The following is a 20952-nucleotide window of genomic DNA, read 5'->3' as shown; positions in this document are numbered from 1 at the left end:
TACTATATTTCAAAACGTCAACTGGATTTAAAAAAAAAATTGACAAATTTAAGATTATTATCACAATACTTATCGGATAAAACAAACCACATCATGAAATGTAAAATAGCTTTTATTTGGCTCAAAATACAATCTTTCACATTCTATAATTTCTAGTCCAATTATTTTGCCACCTTTTTATAGCGACATCAAAAGTTATCCATTTTTACATAATTATGATTAGTAAGTGCAAAATTTAAACAATCCATAGTAACAAAAGACTAACGTAGTTGACAGAAAAAAAAATTTACTATTTTTACACTGTACAATATTATTGCTATAAAATGGACTTTTACTAGAATAGTGACTATGTTTGTGTTTCAAGCAACTCTAAATTCTTGTACGCTTTTGTGCATTCTTTTTCTGAATCCCTCCAAAGTATGACTCAGATGAGAGAATGTTTACAATATTATGAGGTACCTGCAACTTTTACAATGCATTGTCCGATTTCTGACACGATTTGTCCGACCTGGGCTGTCGCTGCGGTTATGGAGTCGATTTTGCATTTTTCTAGAGTCAGCGGGGCCTTAGCTCCAAGGGAAATCATTTTTGCAGAATCTGAAGCAATGGCGGTCGCATACAGTGCGCCTTTGGAAGCAGACGTTTGGCCGAGATTAATGAGACACGAAAACACTCCCAAGATCTGAGAGAAGCATCCAGCACCATCTTGAACAGTGCTGCCGGCGAGCGAAAGCATTTGTTTATTCACGCTGTCGATGTCTGAGAAGATTGCAGAGGCGTTCTTGACCAATCCTTCGACACAGCTGACCATCTTCTTTCCTGTCAAGCAAAAAATAAATAAATAAATAATAATAATAATTAGACTTCGTTGCATTGCCACACGCAGCGTGCAATCAGGTTGCCGATGTACGGTAGTATAGGAGAGGTGAGCGACCGCCCGGTCTCGTAGTATAAGCAGTTCATGTTAAGAGTTGTGACCGGTCCAAATAGATAGAGCAGCTACAGCTAATGTATACCTATGTAAGCACATGTTTCTGCATTACTGTGGTTGGAATAGTCAAAGCTTAACATTTGTTCAGTGCAGACAAGAATTCAATTAAACATACTACAATGAGTGTGTTTCTGTACCAAACAATTGCCCCTGGAATACCCTTACCCCCGCAGCCAGTCTTGACCCGTTGGAAAACGTGGTTGGATGCTGTTAATTATTATGCAGAATATTACGGAAAAATAATGGAGGTAATTTATGCATTGCATAGCACAGACAGTTCCGCTGTTGCAGCTGTAAAATCATTGCTTCTGAACAGCTATTGGAAGATATTCTGTTCATTGATTCTAATTTTAAAATCGTGTACGAAAGCATCACCGTCTTAGAATCGTCTAAACTACAACTCTCAGAAGCTCTTAATATAGTGCATAAAGTATCACAAACCATTATCCAAAATAACAATTCACTAATTTCAGAAAAAGTGAATGTAAGTTGAGAAACGTTATTGCTAAAAATTCTGCCTATTCACAACTTCGTATTATAAATACTATCAGGTCGCGACAAGACGTCTGAAGTTGGTGTACTAAAAAGTAGTGACTTTCCGTTCTTCAAAAATGCACCTATTACATCGTTTGATGTTTATCGTACATTTTCCCAATATAAAAACTGTTTGAGTGACCATCGGAGGAGGTTCACTTTGCAGTCACTCAAAATGTACGTAACTCTTTACTGCAATGCAGATATTCAAGGATGATGTGAGTATATTACATTAAATTTTAAGAGTTAATATATCTCACTACAAAATAATTGTGTATTTACATGTTTAGACATTTCCTACTTCAATGATCATTCATTATATTTCTTGAATGCAGGATACAGGTTGTATTGTAACCGCAGTATACTGTTCAATATTTACATCAGAGGCATAATCCGTTCGTTGCACGTCCCCTTTTCATACAGTCTATACTGCGTGCGTAGTAAACCTTACGATTCTCGTGGTAATTCCACGAAGTCTAATAATAATAATCTATACTAATAAATAGACCGCGGGAGTGCGGGCCCTAATACGGCGATTGCAGTTCACTATGCAGACGGGTATAGAGTATGACGTGAGTCTCTCTCGCCTTTCGCTGTACTGTTCCGTGGATCGAACCCGAAACATTCAGAGTGTATTTAGCTGTCGTACTGAAGAGTTCCGTCTGTGAAATGACACATAATACAGGGACATCATTTCATTTTTACTTCAATTTTTATTGTACCTGAGTTTTTTAATGTACTTCACTCCCACCTCTTCTACTAGTAAACTTCCAACCGTTCACGACACAGAGCCGAGGGCGCGTAAGCAGTACTGAGTTAGTGAGTATAGTATGTTCCAGAAATATGTTCGCGTTTTCCAGTGACGAAATAGCTTTCAATATTGAATCATATTTTCGCACAGGTACTGTCGTCCGTTTGGCTGCGTCGCATCCCGGTTTCTCCCACCTGCTTCTGTTCGTCCCTCTGTAAAGTCTAGTAGCTGGGCTGTCTTAGCTCTTTTCTCAAAACATTCATTTCTGTTAGGAATTGGACGTCTACGTAATATTATACAACTGTTTAAAATAACTGAAATAAAAGGGCCTCGTTAAGTAGTTAACTGTCACGTGATTCCCCCCCCCTTTCTACGACAAAACCACTTGAACGGACAGTAGATAGCATTTCTGAGTAATTTTATCTTTTCAGATCGCGCAGAAGTGAAGGTTGAATTTACAGTACGTAAGGTACTCTTTTATAGAAGAGGTACAGAATTATTTCAACATGAGTTACTCGTACGAAGGACGAAACTGGTAATTGGAATTAGGTACAATAGTCTATAGTGCGATAATAGGCACAAAAGAACTGAAGCCTGTATCGAAGTGAACGGCCACCATTTTCAAAAATGTGTTTAAATATCCATATTATGATTATTTTACAATTTAACTTCATTTCTATATTGTACGCTAATGTGCTGTAACAGTACAATATACTTACTCACTTACTGGCTTTAAGGAACCCGTAGGTTCATTGCCGCCCTCACATAAGCCCGCCATCGGTCCCTATCCTGTGCAAGATTAATCCAGTCTCTACCATCATATCCTACCTCCCTCAAATCCATTTTAATATTATCTTCCCATCTACGTCTCGGCCTCCCCAAAGGTCTTTTTCCCTCCGGCCTCCCAACTAACACTCTATATGCATTTTATGGATTCGCCCATACGTGCTACATGTCCTGCCCATCTCAAACGTCTGGATTTAATGTTCCTAATTATGTCAGGTGAAGTATACAATGCGTGCAGCTCTGCGTTGTGTAACTTTCTCCATTCTCCTGTAACTTCATCCCTCTTAGCCCCAAATATTTTCCTAAGAACGTTATTCTCAAACACCCTTAATCTTTGTTCCTCTCTCAAAGTGAGAGTCCAAGGTTCACAACCATACAGAACAACCGGCAATATAACTGTTTTATAAATTCTAACTTTGAGACTTTTTGACAGAAGACTAGATGACAAAAGCTTCTCAACCGAACAATAAGAGGCATTTCCCATATTTTTTCTGCGTTTAATTTCCTCCCGAGTGTCATTTATATTTGTTACTGTTGCTCCAAGATATTTGAATTTTTCCACCTCTTCGAAGGATAAATCTCCAATTTTTATAGTTCCATTTCGTACAATATTCTGGTCACGAGATATAATCATATACTTAGTCTTTTCGGGATTTACTTCCAACCCTATCGCTCTACTTGCTTCAACAAGAATTTCCGCGTTTTCCCTAATTGTTTGTGGATTTTCTCCTAACATATTCACGTCATCCGCATAGACAAGAAGCTGATGTAACCCGTTCAATTCCAAACCCTGCCTGTTATCCTGAACTTTCCTAATGGCATATTCTAGAGCGAAGTTAAAATATACAATATACAGTGCATAATTAATACGTCCGAATGGATAACTCAATTCGTGAGTAAAAACACTAAGTGTTAATACAGTATTGTATTTTGATTAAACAAAAACCCAATGAAAATTATCAAACTCAAAATTGCGATATTTTCTACTTTACATAAATGGATGAACTACTTTTCTTCCCCCCTATGTCTAGTAAAGTGATTTGTATTTTACGGCACTATCATCGAACTCCAGACTTGGAAGGAGGAGCAAGCGGTGTTTCCGGTTCTAGACCTTAATCCAAAGATATAGCCAGGTTAATATTACAAATGTTAGTAAAAATAAAATGATGTCCCTGTACAATGCCTAAAATAACTCGTTCACGAAGTGCAACACTAAATAATTTAGTGGAACAATTCGGATGCGATATATTTAGGATATTATAGAAAGAGAAAGTGTTGTATGTGTCAAGTGTAATTTCAGATTATTACGAACTAAGAAGTACTATTTTGAAAGACACTGTAATAGTAAAGCACACAAGGAAAATGTTGAACGCAATTCAAACAAGAACCAATCGAGTTCAAATAGTCGGTCACAATTCAATATATAGGCTTATGTGACATGTTGGTACACACAAAGAATCCATTCAGAACTTTGTACAATCCCCACTTCAGATCATTTCTGGAAAAATACACAAATCAACATATTCCAGGAGAAGCAACAATACATAATAGTAATATACGTTACAAGAGCGGTATGTTGACGTTTTCATGGTCCAGGAAAAGATTGAAAAAGCGAAACGTAGTTGAGCTTTTTTAATTTCCGAGAACATGAAAACAAACATACCGCTCGTGTATCGTACATTATTTTGTGCGAAGATCGTTTATTACATACCTGAAAGACGAATTTATAATTAATTGCAATGAAATCTCCATGTTGGTTTCTGTTTAATGACGGCAACTTCGGAAAACCAAAATATCTTTCTTCAACATTGTTGCTATAAAATGTTTTCTGTGTTTACTATACTCCAGCAGGCCGTGATATAAATCTGTCTTTTTTTTCCCCCAGTCTATAAATGCGAACTTAAAACAAACGGTAAGGTTATGTAATGATTTATTTTTCATTTTAATATTTTAACAATATTATTTATTTAACATATTGCAGTAATAACATCCGCATCTGGAATCTTGTTGATTTTTTCACGGCTTCCTTAATGTTACTTGTATCAGGAATGCAATAAGTTTCGTGGAGTAGTAGACTTTACTTAATTTTTGCAAATATTTAAAAACAATAATTAACATTGCAATTTAGGTGAAATTGCAGTGGTAAGTTTCCAATTTATAATTATTACTATGCTAAACGTCTCTTAAAATAATATGTTAAAAGCCTAAAGCAGTAAAATGAATGTCGCGCTTAAGCGGTAAGAAGAGGGAAATTGTTATGTGTGTTACGTTGGGAATACTGAATGTGGTATTTCACACTTACCGCGTATTGGTTCTGTGCGGAAAACAAGCAAATACGCACGATCTCGCACAAACAATAGTTACCAATTTCGTACCAGAATACGATTGCCAAAATTCGAGAAAACGTGAACGATCAGAAAATATATGGGTTTCAGTTGATCAGTCTACAGACGTCAGTGGTAGATATGTGGCAAATGTAGTGGTCGGTATACTTTCCCAGAACTGTGTAGGGAAAATATTTGTGCTAACTTCAGAGAAACTGGAAAAAGTAAACCATGCAACTATTGTCCAAGCTTTTTATAAGGGTGTGCGCCTTTTATGGCCGGAAAGGATTAAATATAATAATGTACTTCTTTTTGTCACTGATGCAGCTCCATATATTATTAAGGCAGCAAAACAACTTAAAGAGCGGTATTCCAACATGGTGCATTTAACTTGTCTGGCGCACAGACTGCAAAATTCCGTCCACATCGCATCAATTACATAAGTACGAAATGTATGATTATTATATGTATGCAATTCATGTACGCAAAACTGTACTTCTGAAGCACGCATAGTGAGTTGCTTACCTCAGAGTTCAGTACAATCGCCACGGAACGCTCCAGTCATACTTAACTTGACGGAAAGGGCCTGCACTCCCACAGTTTACTAATAATAAATCTGTAGCCAAAATTTTTCTGGTAATTTTCGACTTTCCAAAAATAATTAGTGTTAACATGTATAATTAACCATCCTGAAAACGAAAATCGCTTTTTTGAAATTTTTGTTTGTATGTATGTCTGTCTGTCTGTCTGTCTGGATGTTTGCTATCTTTTCACGCGATAATGGCTGAACCGATTTATATGAAAATTGGAATATAAATTAAGTTCGTTGTAACTTAGATTTTAGGCTATATGACATTCAAAATACTTTATTTAAAAAGGGGGTTATAAGGGGGCCTGAATTAAATAAATCGAAATATCTCGCTTATTATTAACTTTCATGAAAAATGTTACATAACAAACGTTTCTTTAAAAGTAATTTCCGATAAGTTTTATCCTATACAAAATTTTGATAGGACTGATATTTAATGAGATATATGAGTTTCAAAATTACAATAACATCGCCATCTAAGGCGTTGTACTGAAATAAAAACAAATGACTTCGTCTATAAGGGGCCTTGGACAACAACAATCGAAACCTATTAAACATAGCCTACATAGAATGTTTCTTTGTTTGTATGAAGTAATATCGGAAGCTAATTAAATTGTTTAATTATTATTTCACCATTGGAAAGTGAGGTTTTTCTAGATGGACATAATTCTACAATGTTATTACAGTAACTTCTGAAACATATAGCAAGTAATATAAAGTATACACATTGAAACTAAATGATGTCAATCTTCATTAAACTATGGTTGCGTGTAATAACAATTAAGAAACATGTTGAAGGAATTGTCATTGCACCAAATGATTGCTCTCTGGACCAAAATGACCGCATTTTAATCATTTAAATACAATTTAAATTAAATAACATATTAAACGATTTATCCTTGTATCAAACACGAATTTTCCCTGGATCAAACGTTCTATTTCAATTACGTAATTACTTTATATTTATTTATAACAGGTGTAGCGGAGCGCACGGGTACGGCTAGTACTAATAATAATAATAATAATAATAATAATAATAATAATAATAATAATAATAATAAAAGGAACAATATTGTTATAAGTGTTATAACTTTTATATCAATGCAGAAGATTCAAAGTGTTATGTAATTCTGAACGTGTTTGGATTAACTTTTAAATTGCTGGTCAATTGTAAAGTGTAGATGACTTTTCCAATGTTGGATTCATCTTCGTCTTTTTGATCACCTTTACTATCCTTAAAAGTCTGTAACAAAATATCTGAAACACACTGTATACGGTTGATTGTAAGAGAAAAGAAGTAATTGAAGAAGGCATTGCAAAGCTTTCTGATTGTGCCACGCTGGTTTAGTGGTAAGAGCGCTAGAATTATAATCCTGTGGACCCGGGTTCGATCCCCGGTGTACCTCCGATTTATAACTTGTGTTGGGTAAACCCGTGGTCCAGACAACACAAAGGTTTTCTCCGGAAACTCCGGTTCCCCTGTGACACCCCACCAAATATCCCATTATCATCTGATCTTAGTATGGGTGTAGCATAGACAAGCCTCCTATGGCGCACCATGGGCAACGACTTTGTCCATAAATTGGTCTACAGAACTGGCTCCACATGAGTGAATGACAAACAGTGAAGTACGTACCTGCCATTAGTTAAAAAAAATGGTTTCTAAATAAATCTTGGAGAGATAAAATTATATACAGTGACACCTCTCCTTACGGACACCCCCAAGATACGGACACTCCTCATACACGGACAGATTTTTATGTCCCAACTGAAATAATATAGAAATAATGATAAATTTAACTCTCGTTTACGGACACTCTCAGACACGGACACGGACAGCTGTTTCACAGTCCTAAAGCTTGATTTACCTCCTGACTGCGGACAGAAGTTGGATTTCAAGACCTAATGTGTTACAAAAATATAAAATTTAGTTTTGAGAACTGTACAGAAATTCCTCAACATGAAAGAAGACAACAAGGGTCTCGTAGGCTATCACTAGCCCAGCCGGCTACCCTTGTTAGCTGGAAGCGGGTGGATAAACAAAGTCATAAAATTTAACCTGTCTGATGGATCCAAGCTTTTCGCGATCGTGAAATTGTATCCGACCCATGATAGGGTTGTAGGATTATTCTCTTCACTTCAATCAGTTGTTCTGTTTCAGAGACATTGCACCTGAACGTAAAGGTTAAATTACAGTGCTGCATAACCGCAGACCTAGAATAAAATTGCATGGCACAGTACTGTATTTTCCTTTTTCGGTCTTATCTACTGTAGTTTAAAGTTGCAAAGAATTTACTGTAGTACTGTATACTGTATATTTAGAATTAAACTACAGTAATACATTTCATTTAAAGGGATACATAATGCATATTATAAATTTACTGTTAGATTGGGGAGCCTCCCTCCCAATAAAGGACACCTTCCAGATGCGGACAGATTGTTACGTCCCTTCGATATCCGTAAATGAGAGGTTTCACTGTATTTGAAAATATATGTGGTGCATGAAATTATAGATAAAATAAACAATATACCAGATATTATTTGTAAGTGAAGTGAATGGAATAAAACTTAAGTTACATAGTGAAATTTCATTTGCTAAAATCCATAAAATCCACATTTTACTAACATCCAAACCGTTCATTTCACATACCCCTTGAAGGAGCTATCATAGCTTGTTTCCTCTCGTTGTTAAAACATACTGTTCTTTCAAATGTTTTGATAATGTAACACAAATAAATGTGTTTACTAGTCAATGAAACAAACAAAACTGATAAGAATTTTGTTGTGCGCGCAATGGTCGCACGTTTAAGTCTAATTTATTTGGGCAAAACTCCCATCCAGATAGAATGTGTTTACAGATTACTCAAAAATAAATAGCAACATTTATTGTCGGCCGACATTACGTGACGCTCTTGGAAATGATTTTAATTGTACAAATGCAGTTCTGAGAATTTTATCAAATACAGGTTTGGATAAGGTGATTTAGTTTTTTATTGATCCGTTTTACTTATCCTCCGGATCCTTTACATCCGGAGGTTGCATTTGTTGTTTTATATTTGATTTTACATTGTTGACATTTCGGACTTTATACATCCGAATATTTTATAAAATTTTATGGTTTTAAAATATGATTGACAAGTTATCTCTGGTGGCCTTAGTTTTAGTGTTTTATTTGTTCGTCTTGAATACCACCTAGTGTGGTAGAATTGCTCACTTTTATGATTCTGTAGAAATCACCTTATGTATACTGCATTTGTGTGCCTCGTTTTATCGTGACAACGCTTTTTAGTTCTTTTAGCACTCTGATTATTATATTATTTATGTATTTGTTATATTAAGAGTTTTAGATAAAGGCGCAAATAGCCATAGTAGCTGACGCGCCCTTCTTAAACCCTACTATTAACATTTATTGTGTTCCCAAACGGATCACCCTGTATATAATTATTTGTTTTATACAGGTTACGACATGTTTACGTCTCCTTATGTAATTTCATTCTACAATATTTTCATAATTTAAGTAATGTAGCATTTGTTTATTTCATTGATATTGAAGTAGTTTTGGCCAGCAATTGTTTGACATATTTTAATTTATACAAAATCTATGTAGGCCTAATATAAATATTTAATGATGGGCGTTAAAATTTCTGATCAATTTTGAAATTGCACCTAGTCTCTCCGGGCGCTCCTGATCCGGAGTTGCGCTCGGGCGTAGGTTCGATCACCGCTTAGACTGATTAGTCCTACCTAGTTATGTGATGGTGAATATAGGTTAAATAGGGTCCGTCTTCTTACTTATCAAGTAATGTGTAATGTAAATTATTAACTATGTCACATTTGTTGATTGGATTAACGTTTTCGGCAATTATTTGCCATCATCAGATCAACTTGAGTGTCATATTATACATACTGAATACTGATTACGGAAATTAAGTGGAATAAATAATATTCAGACAAGCAAACATGGTTCCTACTTGACTAGACAGAAGTTACATTATAATTCTACGAGAAAATTTAATAATATGTGTAACTATTGCATGTTATAATTTTATCTGCGTCTAATATGAACATTATGTAAATAGTTGAGTCAGTGCATTACTAATTACAATGTAAGATCTATTTGGTCAAGTAGAAACCATGTTTGCTTGTCTGAATATTATTTTATTCCACTTAATTTCAGTAAGCAGTATTCAGTATGTATAATATGACACTCAAGTTGATCTGATGATGGCAAATAATTGCCGAAAACGTTAATCCAATCAATAACTGTGACATAATTAATAATTAAGACTACACATTACTTGATAAGCAAGAAGACGGACCCATTTAACCTATATTCACCTAATTTAATTGCTTATCGGTCTAAACCTCTTTCAAAATGAAAAAAACTACCTAGTTATGTTTTTCCGATGTTGTCCCCAATCGTAAGATAAATGTCAGGTAATCTATGGCGAATCACCGGCCACATCTCGCCAAATACCATCTCACTATCACCAATCCCATCTGCATTAAATAACCTAGTAGACGATGCATCGTCGTTAAATAACCAAGTAAAAAAATAGAGCGGGACTATTAAATTTTGTGAACTCGATCCCCGGAGAGAACTGAAATGGTTATGTTATATTTTATTTAACGACGCTCGCAACTGAAGAGGTTATATCAGCGTCGCCGGATGTGCCGGAATTTTGTCCCGCAGGAGTTCTTTTACATGCCAGTAAATCTACTGACATGAGCCTGTCGCATATAAGCACACTTAAATGCCATCGACCTGGCCCGGGATCGAACCCGCAACCTTGGGCATAGAAGGCCAGCGCTATACCAACTTGCCAACCAGGTCGACTGAAATGGTACTAATGATGAACGAAGTACGAGGGTGGGAGATTTTTCTGGAATTTTCAGATTATCTGGACTTTGCAAATGTTATATACTAACATTCTCCATTCCACATATCTCATGATCTTACACCATTTCAAATCATAATATAATGAGGTACAGTATATGGTAGAGACAAGTTTCCAGATTATAATATATTGTGCAGTGTTAGAAAAAATGTTTTATGCTCGACCATGCCGAAATGTAGTAATTATACACCTGGTAGCAGCCCTTTAATGTACCTCATTGAAGTACACCAATTCATTAAAGCTCAGGTGTTCCACCAATCAGGAAATACCATTCTAGCAATATGAAAGCGCAAGTATCGATTATTCTCGGATATCACAACATTGAAACGTCACGAAGGTTGGAAATCCAATACTGTCGCAGAAGTTTATGTTGAAGAATCGATCCGAAATAAGATTGAAATCTCAAATACAATATTAAACTCAGTCGAAAAAAACAACACACAAATTGACATCAATTCACCGTCACCTTCCAGCCTTTCACAAAGCACATTCCCGCAAATTCATTTCACCAATTGCACAATAAATCACCTACATTTGAAATAAAGTCAGTTCTGTTACTATAATAATTAGCGTTAATTGTAAATAATATTCAAATAAATTCAATTTGTCATCTCGTTTTTGAATGTCTAATTCAATTTCAAGGTTATATCAAGATTAATGTTTATTTTACTCTCTAGATTATATCAAGGTCAATGTCGACATTTGTTTCTCTGCGTCTGCGCACATCTCACAATTTACGAGGTATTGCACAAGGTCAGTTCCGCTCCTCAATCACATAAGAATAACATGAATACTTATGAATAATTTCAAGTTAGAAATATGGTCGAGCATAAAGAGTCGTATGAACCTTGACTATAATGGTAGTAATTAAGATGCTCGTATGAAAATTATGAAAGTCGCTTGCGCTCGTTTCATAAACATACTCGCGTCTTAATTACTACCATTAAAGGCTCGTTGCATAATGTACTATTGTCACAGATATACTTTATGAGTTCCAGAAACGAGGCATTGCTCATGATCAGACATACAACAAAACAAAACTATTTTTATTTCCTCAACTATTCCTTCTTTTGTAAACCAGATCGCTCGTCCTTCGATCCTGCGGACTGTCTTCTTTCTGGGACAAAGTATCTGTGGGACAAAACTCTGTTCTAAAAACTATACATACATACATACATACATACATACATACATACATACATACATACATACATACATACATACATACATACATACATACATACATACATATACATACACCTCCTCATCCGTACCCCGTACACGCACACATACACATAAACAGACACCTATTTTGTAGGAAAGATATACAGGGTGTTTCCGAGTTAGTGTTACAAACTTTCAGGGATGATGGTGAAGGGCACATGTATCAATTTGATATAAGGAACCCTGGTCCGGAAATGACTGAGTCGAAAGTTACAAGCAAAAATAGTTCTGTGGAAATGAAATAATTTTATTCCTCTGTACACCTTATTTATGTGTATTTATCTGTACATCTTACACATGCTGTATTCATCTGACGTTGTTTACGTTGTCTACTTACAGTATTCCATTCAGTGCGCTGTCTGAGGGGTGGGGACAGGGAACTACACTATGTATTAACATTCTATGTATTTTAGCTTAATTCTGCTACACAGTTTATTTCAGTGTTTAATTAATAGTTCATAGTATTTTGTTGTTTAATTCGTAAATAACTGTTGTATACATGTAACTCTCACCTAAATCAAATTGTTGAATTCTTTTAAGTTCATGCATATGTATATACTCTTTTTGCTGGTTGAGTGGAAGAGAAGGCCTTACGGCCTTAACTCTGCCAGCTAAAATAAATTATTATTATTATTATTATTATTATTATTATTATTATTATTATTATTATTATAAAGCAATGCAGATAGCGTAATGTGTAACGGACATGGTCGGTCCTGATATGCACGTCTGTAGACAGCAGTGTATGTGTACAAGTTGCAGTGTCCAGTCGATCAGTCCTAGTGAAATGGAGGAGTACACGAGAGCGGAATATGCAGACCTGATTTTCGAATACGGATGAGCCAATGGGAACAGTAGACAAGCTCACGGATTGTATCGGGACAAGTACCCACGTAGGAGACATCCGGCCCATACCATCCTTCCACGACTGTTCCAAAGGGCACGTGGTGCGAAGTTACAATTCCATTTCCACGCAACTATAGGCTAATTCACACGGGGATAGTTTACAGGAGTCAAGTGCTTGGAGCAAGTCGACTTTCCTTCAACTTTCCCCGTGTGATATGGTCGAGACAGTCAAGTTGTGACTTGGCGGTCAAGCAGAATTTGAGTTGACGACCCGTCAACTTTTGTGTCCACTTTCCCGTCACGTGACCAACTTGACTTCACCACTTCCCGCTTGTGAATGCGAACTTGTAGCAACTTGGCAAGTAGAAAGTTTGTAGTTTTAGGCCTATTCGAAGTAAATTAATAATTATTAATAATGAGCGCCACTAAGTGGAATTCCAACGATATCATAAAGTTTTTGGATTTGTATGAGAAGTATGAACTTGTATGGAATATACGTGACAAAGAATACCTCAATAAAAACAAGAGGGAATTATTATTCCAGAAACTAGTCAGTGAACTCACGGAACAAGGTTTCGAAAACATAGACGTAGAAGTGGTTCGAAAAAGTTAAAAACCCTTAAAACAGGACTCATTCTGAGACGTTTCCTGTATTCTGCAGGATCTTCTTCAGCTAATTCTTTCAACAAGGTATTAGATGCACCGTGAATAATTCTTCTACGAATCCACTTCTTAACCTATGTTCTCTTGCCCTTTTTTTCAAGAATATTTTGTAATTCATACAATAACAAGGCGCCAATTAGCTGCACACATGCTTGAATATATGCTGGTGGCATCTTCTTTTCACCAAACTAAAAATGCCAGTTCACTATTGATTTTTATTAACTATAACAGAATACAAGAATTCAAACATCACTACGAATACAACATTCAGCTCGCGCTTTTTTTCAAGCATGGCTTCAAGTTTAATATCTCCGTGTGATCACAAATACTGGGTGTTCAGTTCAAAATGTGTCATGGCTCGCTGTATGTCGTCATGTGGCTATCCGATGAGCCTAGAGAATTCAATCTTCCTACACTTCCGCAAAGGCGTATTACCTAAATGCGAGAGAAGTTGCCTAGCAAGTACGGCGTTCATTCTGAAGATTACTTACCGATACGTACGGTAACGCCAGTAGTGGCAAGAATGTGAACTGTTTGGAAACGCGTACTGAAGTGAGTTTTTTTTCTTACTGTCGGGATATGGGGAGAGGGTTAAGACGTTTACTTACGTATTTGTTGACATTAACTTGGACGGTCAACATGGACACGGAGCATTTGATTTGTATTGTGGAATGTTGCCGTACGCAATCGATAATAACAAATATCTTGCGTACGACTTGCCCGCGCAAAACACAGTTCGAAAGAGGTTATGGTAGCACACAGACTTTACAGACCGCCATCTGTTGCTACGACATACAAGTTATACCGTACATGTTCTCAAGTTCAGATTGAACGCCTTGATTAATAGGCAACTTCTCTGACATAAAAGCTGAAACTCGCTTCAAATCGCTGACTCACAACAGTGACGTCATGACACACTTTGAAATGAACACCCAGTATAACATCGAGTTTAGAGGCTTCAAGCACTTGACTCCTGTAAACTATCCCCGTGTGACTCGGGTTTATATTTGATTATAAATTTCGACTCAGTCATTTCCGGACCAGGGTTCATTATCTCATATTGATACTTGTGTCCTTTGCCATAATCCCTGAAAGTTTGTAACACCACTCCGGAAACACCCTGTATGTAAAGGAGAAATACTTTACCTGCATCACTTGTAATACTTTGTGCCTTTTCTTTCTCCCCGACCACGCAAAGCAAGCTGTTATTCCCAAATTGAACAGAGTTGTCCACTACTTGTTTTATCTTGTCTTCCACTTTCTTCAAAAGTTGGCCAAGAATTCCAGTAGAATTTATAACTTTTTCATTAGCCTGCGAGATTATGTTTTGGAATATATTCTCAACGTTCTTTACAGCGTCTTGCGCACCAGTGAACAACGGTCCAAATATAGGAATGTCAGCAATATCCCTTTTCTCAACTGCAACAGGCTGCACGATCTGAAAAATTATTGTAAAAAATATTATTGTACCAGTAATCGCTTCACACTGGCAAAAACATTTTGGGCTGTATTGGATAATGGTAGTGTTGTGGCCAGTGGCGGTTTCTGGGGAGAGGGAAGGGAGGAACGTCCTCCATACATTTTTCTACTTTTGAAAGTAAATACCAAATGAAATATATGCTTTGAAATTCGAGGAAGATTCGATAATTTTTAAGTTCACAGCTATAAGAAAACCTCGGTTGATCGAGTTTTAAACGACGCGCGCTCATGTGCTGTAGAAAACTATGAGAAAGATGCGAGATTGTCTGTGTGGAGGAAAGGCACTCCATTCCTCCTCTACTGCAGTTAACACACATAGACAACAGCGCACTAGCGGTCAGAGAAAGAAGCAGAGTTTTAAAGCAAGTAAATGAACGGAGAGGGAGGAGATCCTCCTCTGAATCAGTCATGGGCGGGAAATAGAAACCAACTGGTCGTGCAACAAACTCGCTACCGCTGCCATCTAACGATGCTGCATTCAACCAGACTATAACACATCTAGGAGGAGGCACAATAAAAAGTTTTAACGTAAAGTTATGAAAGACACCACATAAACTTTTTTAAATAATAAATCAAAATATATAATTCATTGCATTTTATATAAGCTATTACTCATGTTTTGAAACTTTCGAGGGTATCTGAAAGTTGAAGTCAGATTTATATAAAACAAAGAGGAAGTAGTTCTACGTTAGTATCGCAGATATTTTTGGTCCCTGAAATTCACTTCCATTCATTATCTAGTAGATAGGACAACAGCCAAGTTGTCAGTTTTATACAAGTATATTTGAAATTGAAAGTACTCCAAACTACAATATTTTAACACAACAAAATAATCGGCCACCTGCAGCCTTGAGCAGTAATGGTAGTATGACTTTACAAGATCTGACACTCTTCAAAAGCATGTGATACTGAACTTGTAAAATGTACATGTGGCAACACAGACCATGTGAGTGGGTGCAGTGTTCTCGCTTTCCTAACAGATTATTTCTCATTCCCACTTCCGTAAAACGGTTCTGGTTATATGTTAGTAGCTAGTCTCTACCAACACGTTTGATGCTGTAGTGTGCGCTAAAAATGCTGTGAATTTCCTTGTAATTGTTAATTTTTGCATTTATCCATCAATGAATGGAAGTAATTTGTAGCATGTATCTCTCAAGGTGTCATTTTGCGCTGTTAAATTCTTTCCTCCTCTTAAGAAATATCATGAGCCGCCACTGGTTGTGGCCCACTCTTAGATTCTGGCCTTGGCTCGCCATGCTGTACAGCACTGGAAACGTGTTTCAAAGTAAACCACCCTTTTAACTCTATTAGGCACTTCGATATGTTCTCCGTGTACATTCCCTAAAACATGTTTGTTCGTACGGTGACGTCATCCAAGACCACTATGTCACGTAAGTGATAGAACCGCTTCGGAGATTTTGTAAAATTTTACACGAGAAACAAACACTAATTTTGACAACTTCTTTTCTATAAACAGTTTCCTTACTTTGGCACCATAAAGTACGACATAGACAAACATAAACTGGAAATATGAATCTGCTAGCTGTCTGATTTTTGGCGGGAGCACAGTATTTTATTTGGATGTAGCTGGCTTTGATCCCACCATTGTGGATTTAGCTGTTTTTGAAATGATGGAATGCAATTATGCACAAAATGTCAAACTATTATACTTTATAACTGCCTAAGAAAAATGTGGATGTAGCTGACATTTAATCTCATAAATAATAAATAAAAGCAAAATGAATATATATATTTTTTTTACTTTGTAAAAATTTCCTCATCCCTGAATTTGTGATGTTCCTGCAATTTCCTTCAATTCACTGTAACTTATTGCCACTGTGAAATGTACACCGACCAGTAGACGTGAGGGATTTCTGCACCACTAGAAAGAACTATGTATCAACATTACAACCATGTGAAAAAATGAATTTGTGAAAAAATGTGATTTGTGATGTTTCTGCAATTTACTGTAATTTATTGCCACTGTGAAATGTACACCGAGTAGTAGACGTGAGGGATTTCTGCACCACTTGAAACGCCTGTGTATGTAAAATACAAGTATGTGAAAAAGTGAATTTGAGAAAAAATGTGACTTGTTGTGTTTCTGCAATTAACTGTAATTTATTGTCATTGTGAAATGTACACCCAGCAGTAGACGTGAGGGATTTCTGCACCACTAGAAAGGCCTATGTATGAACATTATAACCATGTGAAAAACTGAATTTGAGAAACACGTGACTTGTGGTGTTTCTGCAATTGACTGTAATTTAATGTCACTGTGAAATGTACACCGAGCATGAGGGATTTCTGCAACACTTGAAAGGCCTACGTATGAACATTACAACCATGTGAAAAAATGAATTTGAGAAAAAATGCGACTTGTGGTGTTTCTGCAATTTACTGTAATTTAATGTCACTGTGAAATGTACACCGAGCAATAGTCATGACGGATTTCTGGACCACTAGAAAGGCCTATGTATGATATTACAACGATGTGAAAAAGTGAATATGAGAAAAAATGTGACTTGTTGTGTTTCTGCAATTTACTGTAATTTATTGCCACTGTGAAATGTACACCGAGCAATAGTCATGACGGATTTCTGCACCACTAGAAAGGCCTATGTATGAACATTACAATAATGTGAAAAACTGAATTTGAGAAAAAATGCGACTTGTGGTTTTTCTGCAATTGATTGTAATTTAATGCCACTGTGAAATGTATACCGAGCATGAGGGATTTCTGCAACACTAGAAAGGCCTATGTATGAACATTACAACCATGTGAAAAACTGAATTTGAGAAAAAATGTGACTTGTGGTGTTTCTGCAATTTACTGTAACTTATTGCCACTGTGAAATGTACACCGAGCATGAGGGATTTCTGCAACACTAGAAAGGCCTATGTATGAACATTACAATCATGTGAAAAACTGAATTTGAGAAAAAATGTGACTTGTGGTGTTTCTGCAATTGACTGTAATTTAATGCCACTGTGAAATGTATACCGAGCAATAGTCATGAGGGATTTCTGCAACACTAGAAAGGCCTGTGTATGAACATTACAATCATGTGAAAAACTGAATTTGAGAAAAAATGTGACTTGTGGTGTTTCTGCAATTTACTGTAACTTATTGCCACTGTGAAATGTATACCGAGCATGAGGGATTTCTGCAACACTAGAAAGGCCTATGTATGAACATTACAATCATGTGAAAAACTGAATTAAAAAAAATGCGACTTGTGGTGTTTCTGCAATTTACTGTACCTTATTGCCACTGTGAAATGTACACCGAGCATGAGGGATTTCTGCAACACTAGAAAGGCCTGTGTATGAACATTACAATCATGTGAAAAACTGAATTTGAGAAAAAATGCGACTTGTGGTGTTTCTGCAATTTACTGTAACTTATTGCCACTGTGAAATGTATACCGAGCATGAGGAATTTCTGCAACACTAGAAAGGCCTATGTATGAACATTACAATAATGTGAAAAACTGAATTTGAGAAAAAATGTGACTTGTGGTGTTTCTGCAATTGACTGTAATTTAATGCCACTGTGAAATGTATACCGAGCAATAGTCATGAGGGATTTCTGCAACACTAGAAAGGCCTGTGTATGAACATTACAATCATGTGAAAAACTGAATTTGAGAAAAAATGTGACTTGTGGTGTTTCTGCAATTTACTGTAACTTATTGCCACTGTGAAATGTATACCGAGCATGAGGGATTTCTGCAACACTAGAAAGGCCTATGTATGAACATTACAATCATGTGAAAAACTGAATTTGAGAAAAAATGCGACTTGTGGTGTTTCTGCAATTTACTGTAATTTAATGTCACTGTGAAATGTACACCGAGCAATAGTCATGACGGATTTCTGGACCACTAGAAAGGCCTATGTATGATATTACAACGATGTGAAAAAGTGAATATGAGAAAAAATGTGACTTGTTGTGTTTCTGCAATTTACTGTAATTTATTGCCATTGTGAAAAGTACACCGAGCAATAGTCATGACGGATTTCTGCACCACTAGAAAGGCCTATGTATGAATATTACAACCATGTAAAAAACTGAATTTGAGAAACATGCGACTTGTGGTGTTTCTGCAATTGACTGTAATTTAATGCAACTGTGAAATGTACACCGAGCATGAGGGATTTCTGCAACACTTGAAAGGCCTACGTATGAACATTACAACCATGTGAAAAAATGAATTTGAGAAAAAATGCGACTTGTGGTGTTTCTGCAATTTACTGTAACTTATTGCCACTGTGAAATGTACACTGAGCAATAGTCATGAGGGATTTGTGCAACAATAGAAAGGCCTATGTATGAACATTACAACGATGTGAAAAAGTGAATTTGAGAACAAAATGTGACTTGTGGTGTTTCTGCAATTTACTGTAACTTATTGCCACTGTGAAATGTACACTGAGCAATAGTCATGAGGGATTTCTGCAACACTAGAAAGGCCTATATATGAACATTACAACCATGTGAAAAAGTGAATTTGAAAAAAAGTGTGACTTGTAGTGTTTCTGTTATTCACGATTCAATTATACAATTGACTCAGCAATAAGTAATTATTTTTATAGAATTAAAAGTAATTTTTTGGAGGATAGCTCGTGACAAAGAATCCAACGGTTAGCATCCCCTTTTCCCCACCACCCTTGACGATGAGGGTTGATGTGTAACCGCGAAAATCTCGCATTACATTGGGAGTTTCTAAATTTCTTTACTAGCTGAATGTGTAAATCTCTTACCTGTACAACGCAGAGTACGACTGCTAGAAAAATGAATTTAGAAGCCATGATGGTGAAAATCTTCACGAGGTTAGACGTAAAGTGTTACTGAAGATCTACCAAATACCGTAGCTAAATTATATATATAGTAGGGCCGGGCGTCAAAGGATTCAAAGCTGAATAAATAGTGATAACTTTACGTCATTAATCCAAAACACATGCCAGTGTGTAAATTAACGCTCCGGTACATTGTTCAATGGTAAGAGGGCAAAATATAATCGCTTCTGTGTTTATGCATGCTCCGAATACAACGCATTTATATCCTTGACCGCGTTCAAATATTGTAATGAAATATGGTCGTATGAACTTGAAATAGAACAAAGGTTACTTCGGATATACTCCACGAAGGTGACGGTTACAGCAGGAAAAAAAATAACTTCCACAACCTTGGTTGGAAACCATTTCCTTCTTGTCATTAGGTAATTATTATTACATTAATTAACAGAAAAGATTTACTAGACACATTGGATGTATTAATTGATAATAAATTATATTTTAACAAATATAATGAATACATATACAGGGAACAAAAATAACTTCCACATCCTTGGTTTCAAACCATTTCCTTCTTGTCATTAGATAATTATTGTTACATTAATTTCAGAAAAGTTTTATTAGACACATTGGTGTATTATCGATAATATATTATATTTTAACAGCTATAATAAATATGTATACAAGGTGAACCGTAAGTTATGTCCTTAATTTCAGAGGATTATTCTTTGAGATATTTCAAACAAAACAGTTTAATACAATTTTGTTCGTTTTTGCTTCCTTTGCGAATAAAAACTGTTTTATATGACACATTTCATAACGTGTTTTGGGAAAGCCATTGATTTAATTCCCAAAATGCTCAGTCAACTTATGAGAGCAATATATTATGATAATAAATTATAGAAAGAATTTTAGGGTTGTCTTTTAAATGTGCTGAAATTTGATCTGAACAAATGTAACTTTTCGTTCTACAAAGGAATTTTAAAATGCTTAGGAAAATTGGCTAATGCCACAACTCTGGACGAGGAGCAACAGGGGTTCGTTTTCCAACAAGGAGGAGTCCCTCC

At 36.1% G+C, this 20952-nt stretch overlaps 1 protein-coding gene across 1 annotated transcript; it reads right to left on the bottom strand.

The window, feature by feature from the left end:
• Positions 1-229: 229 nt before the first annotated feature.
• Positions 230-20001, bottom strand: LOC138713800 (uncharacterized). Its single transcript, XM_069846226.1, has 3 exons — positions 19853-20001; positions 14753-15044; positions 230-819 (listed from the first exon to the last, which is right to left on the bottom strand). Exons 1-3 carry the CDS (start codon positions 19898-19900, stop codon positions 449-451), a joined length of 711 nt encoding a protein of 236 aa, XP_069702327.1. The 5' UTR covers positions 19901-20001; the 3' UTR covers positions 230-448.
• Positions 20002-20952: the final 951 nt, after the last annotated feature.

This window comes from Periplaneta americana, chromosome 14, assembly GCF_040183065.1.
Source record: "Periplaneta americana isolate PAMFEO1 chromosome 14, P.americana_PAMFEO1_priV1, whole genome shotgun sequence".
Lineage (NCBI taxonomy): Eukaryota > Metazoa > Arthropoda > Insecta > Blattodea > Blattidae > Periplaneta > Periplaneta americana.
The sequence above is the reverse complement of the archived record's forward strand: the minus strand, read 5'-3'. Positions and strand labels throughout refer to the sequence as shown.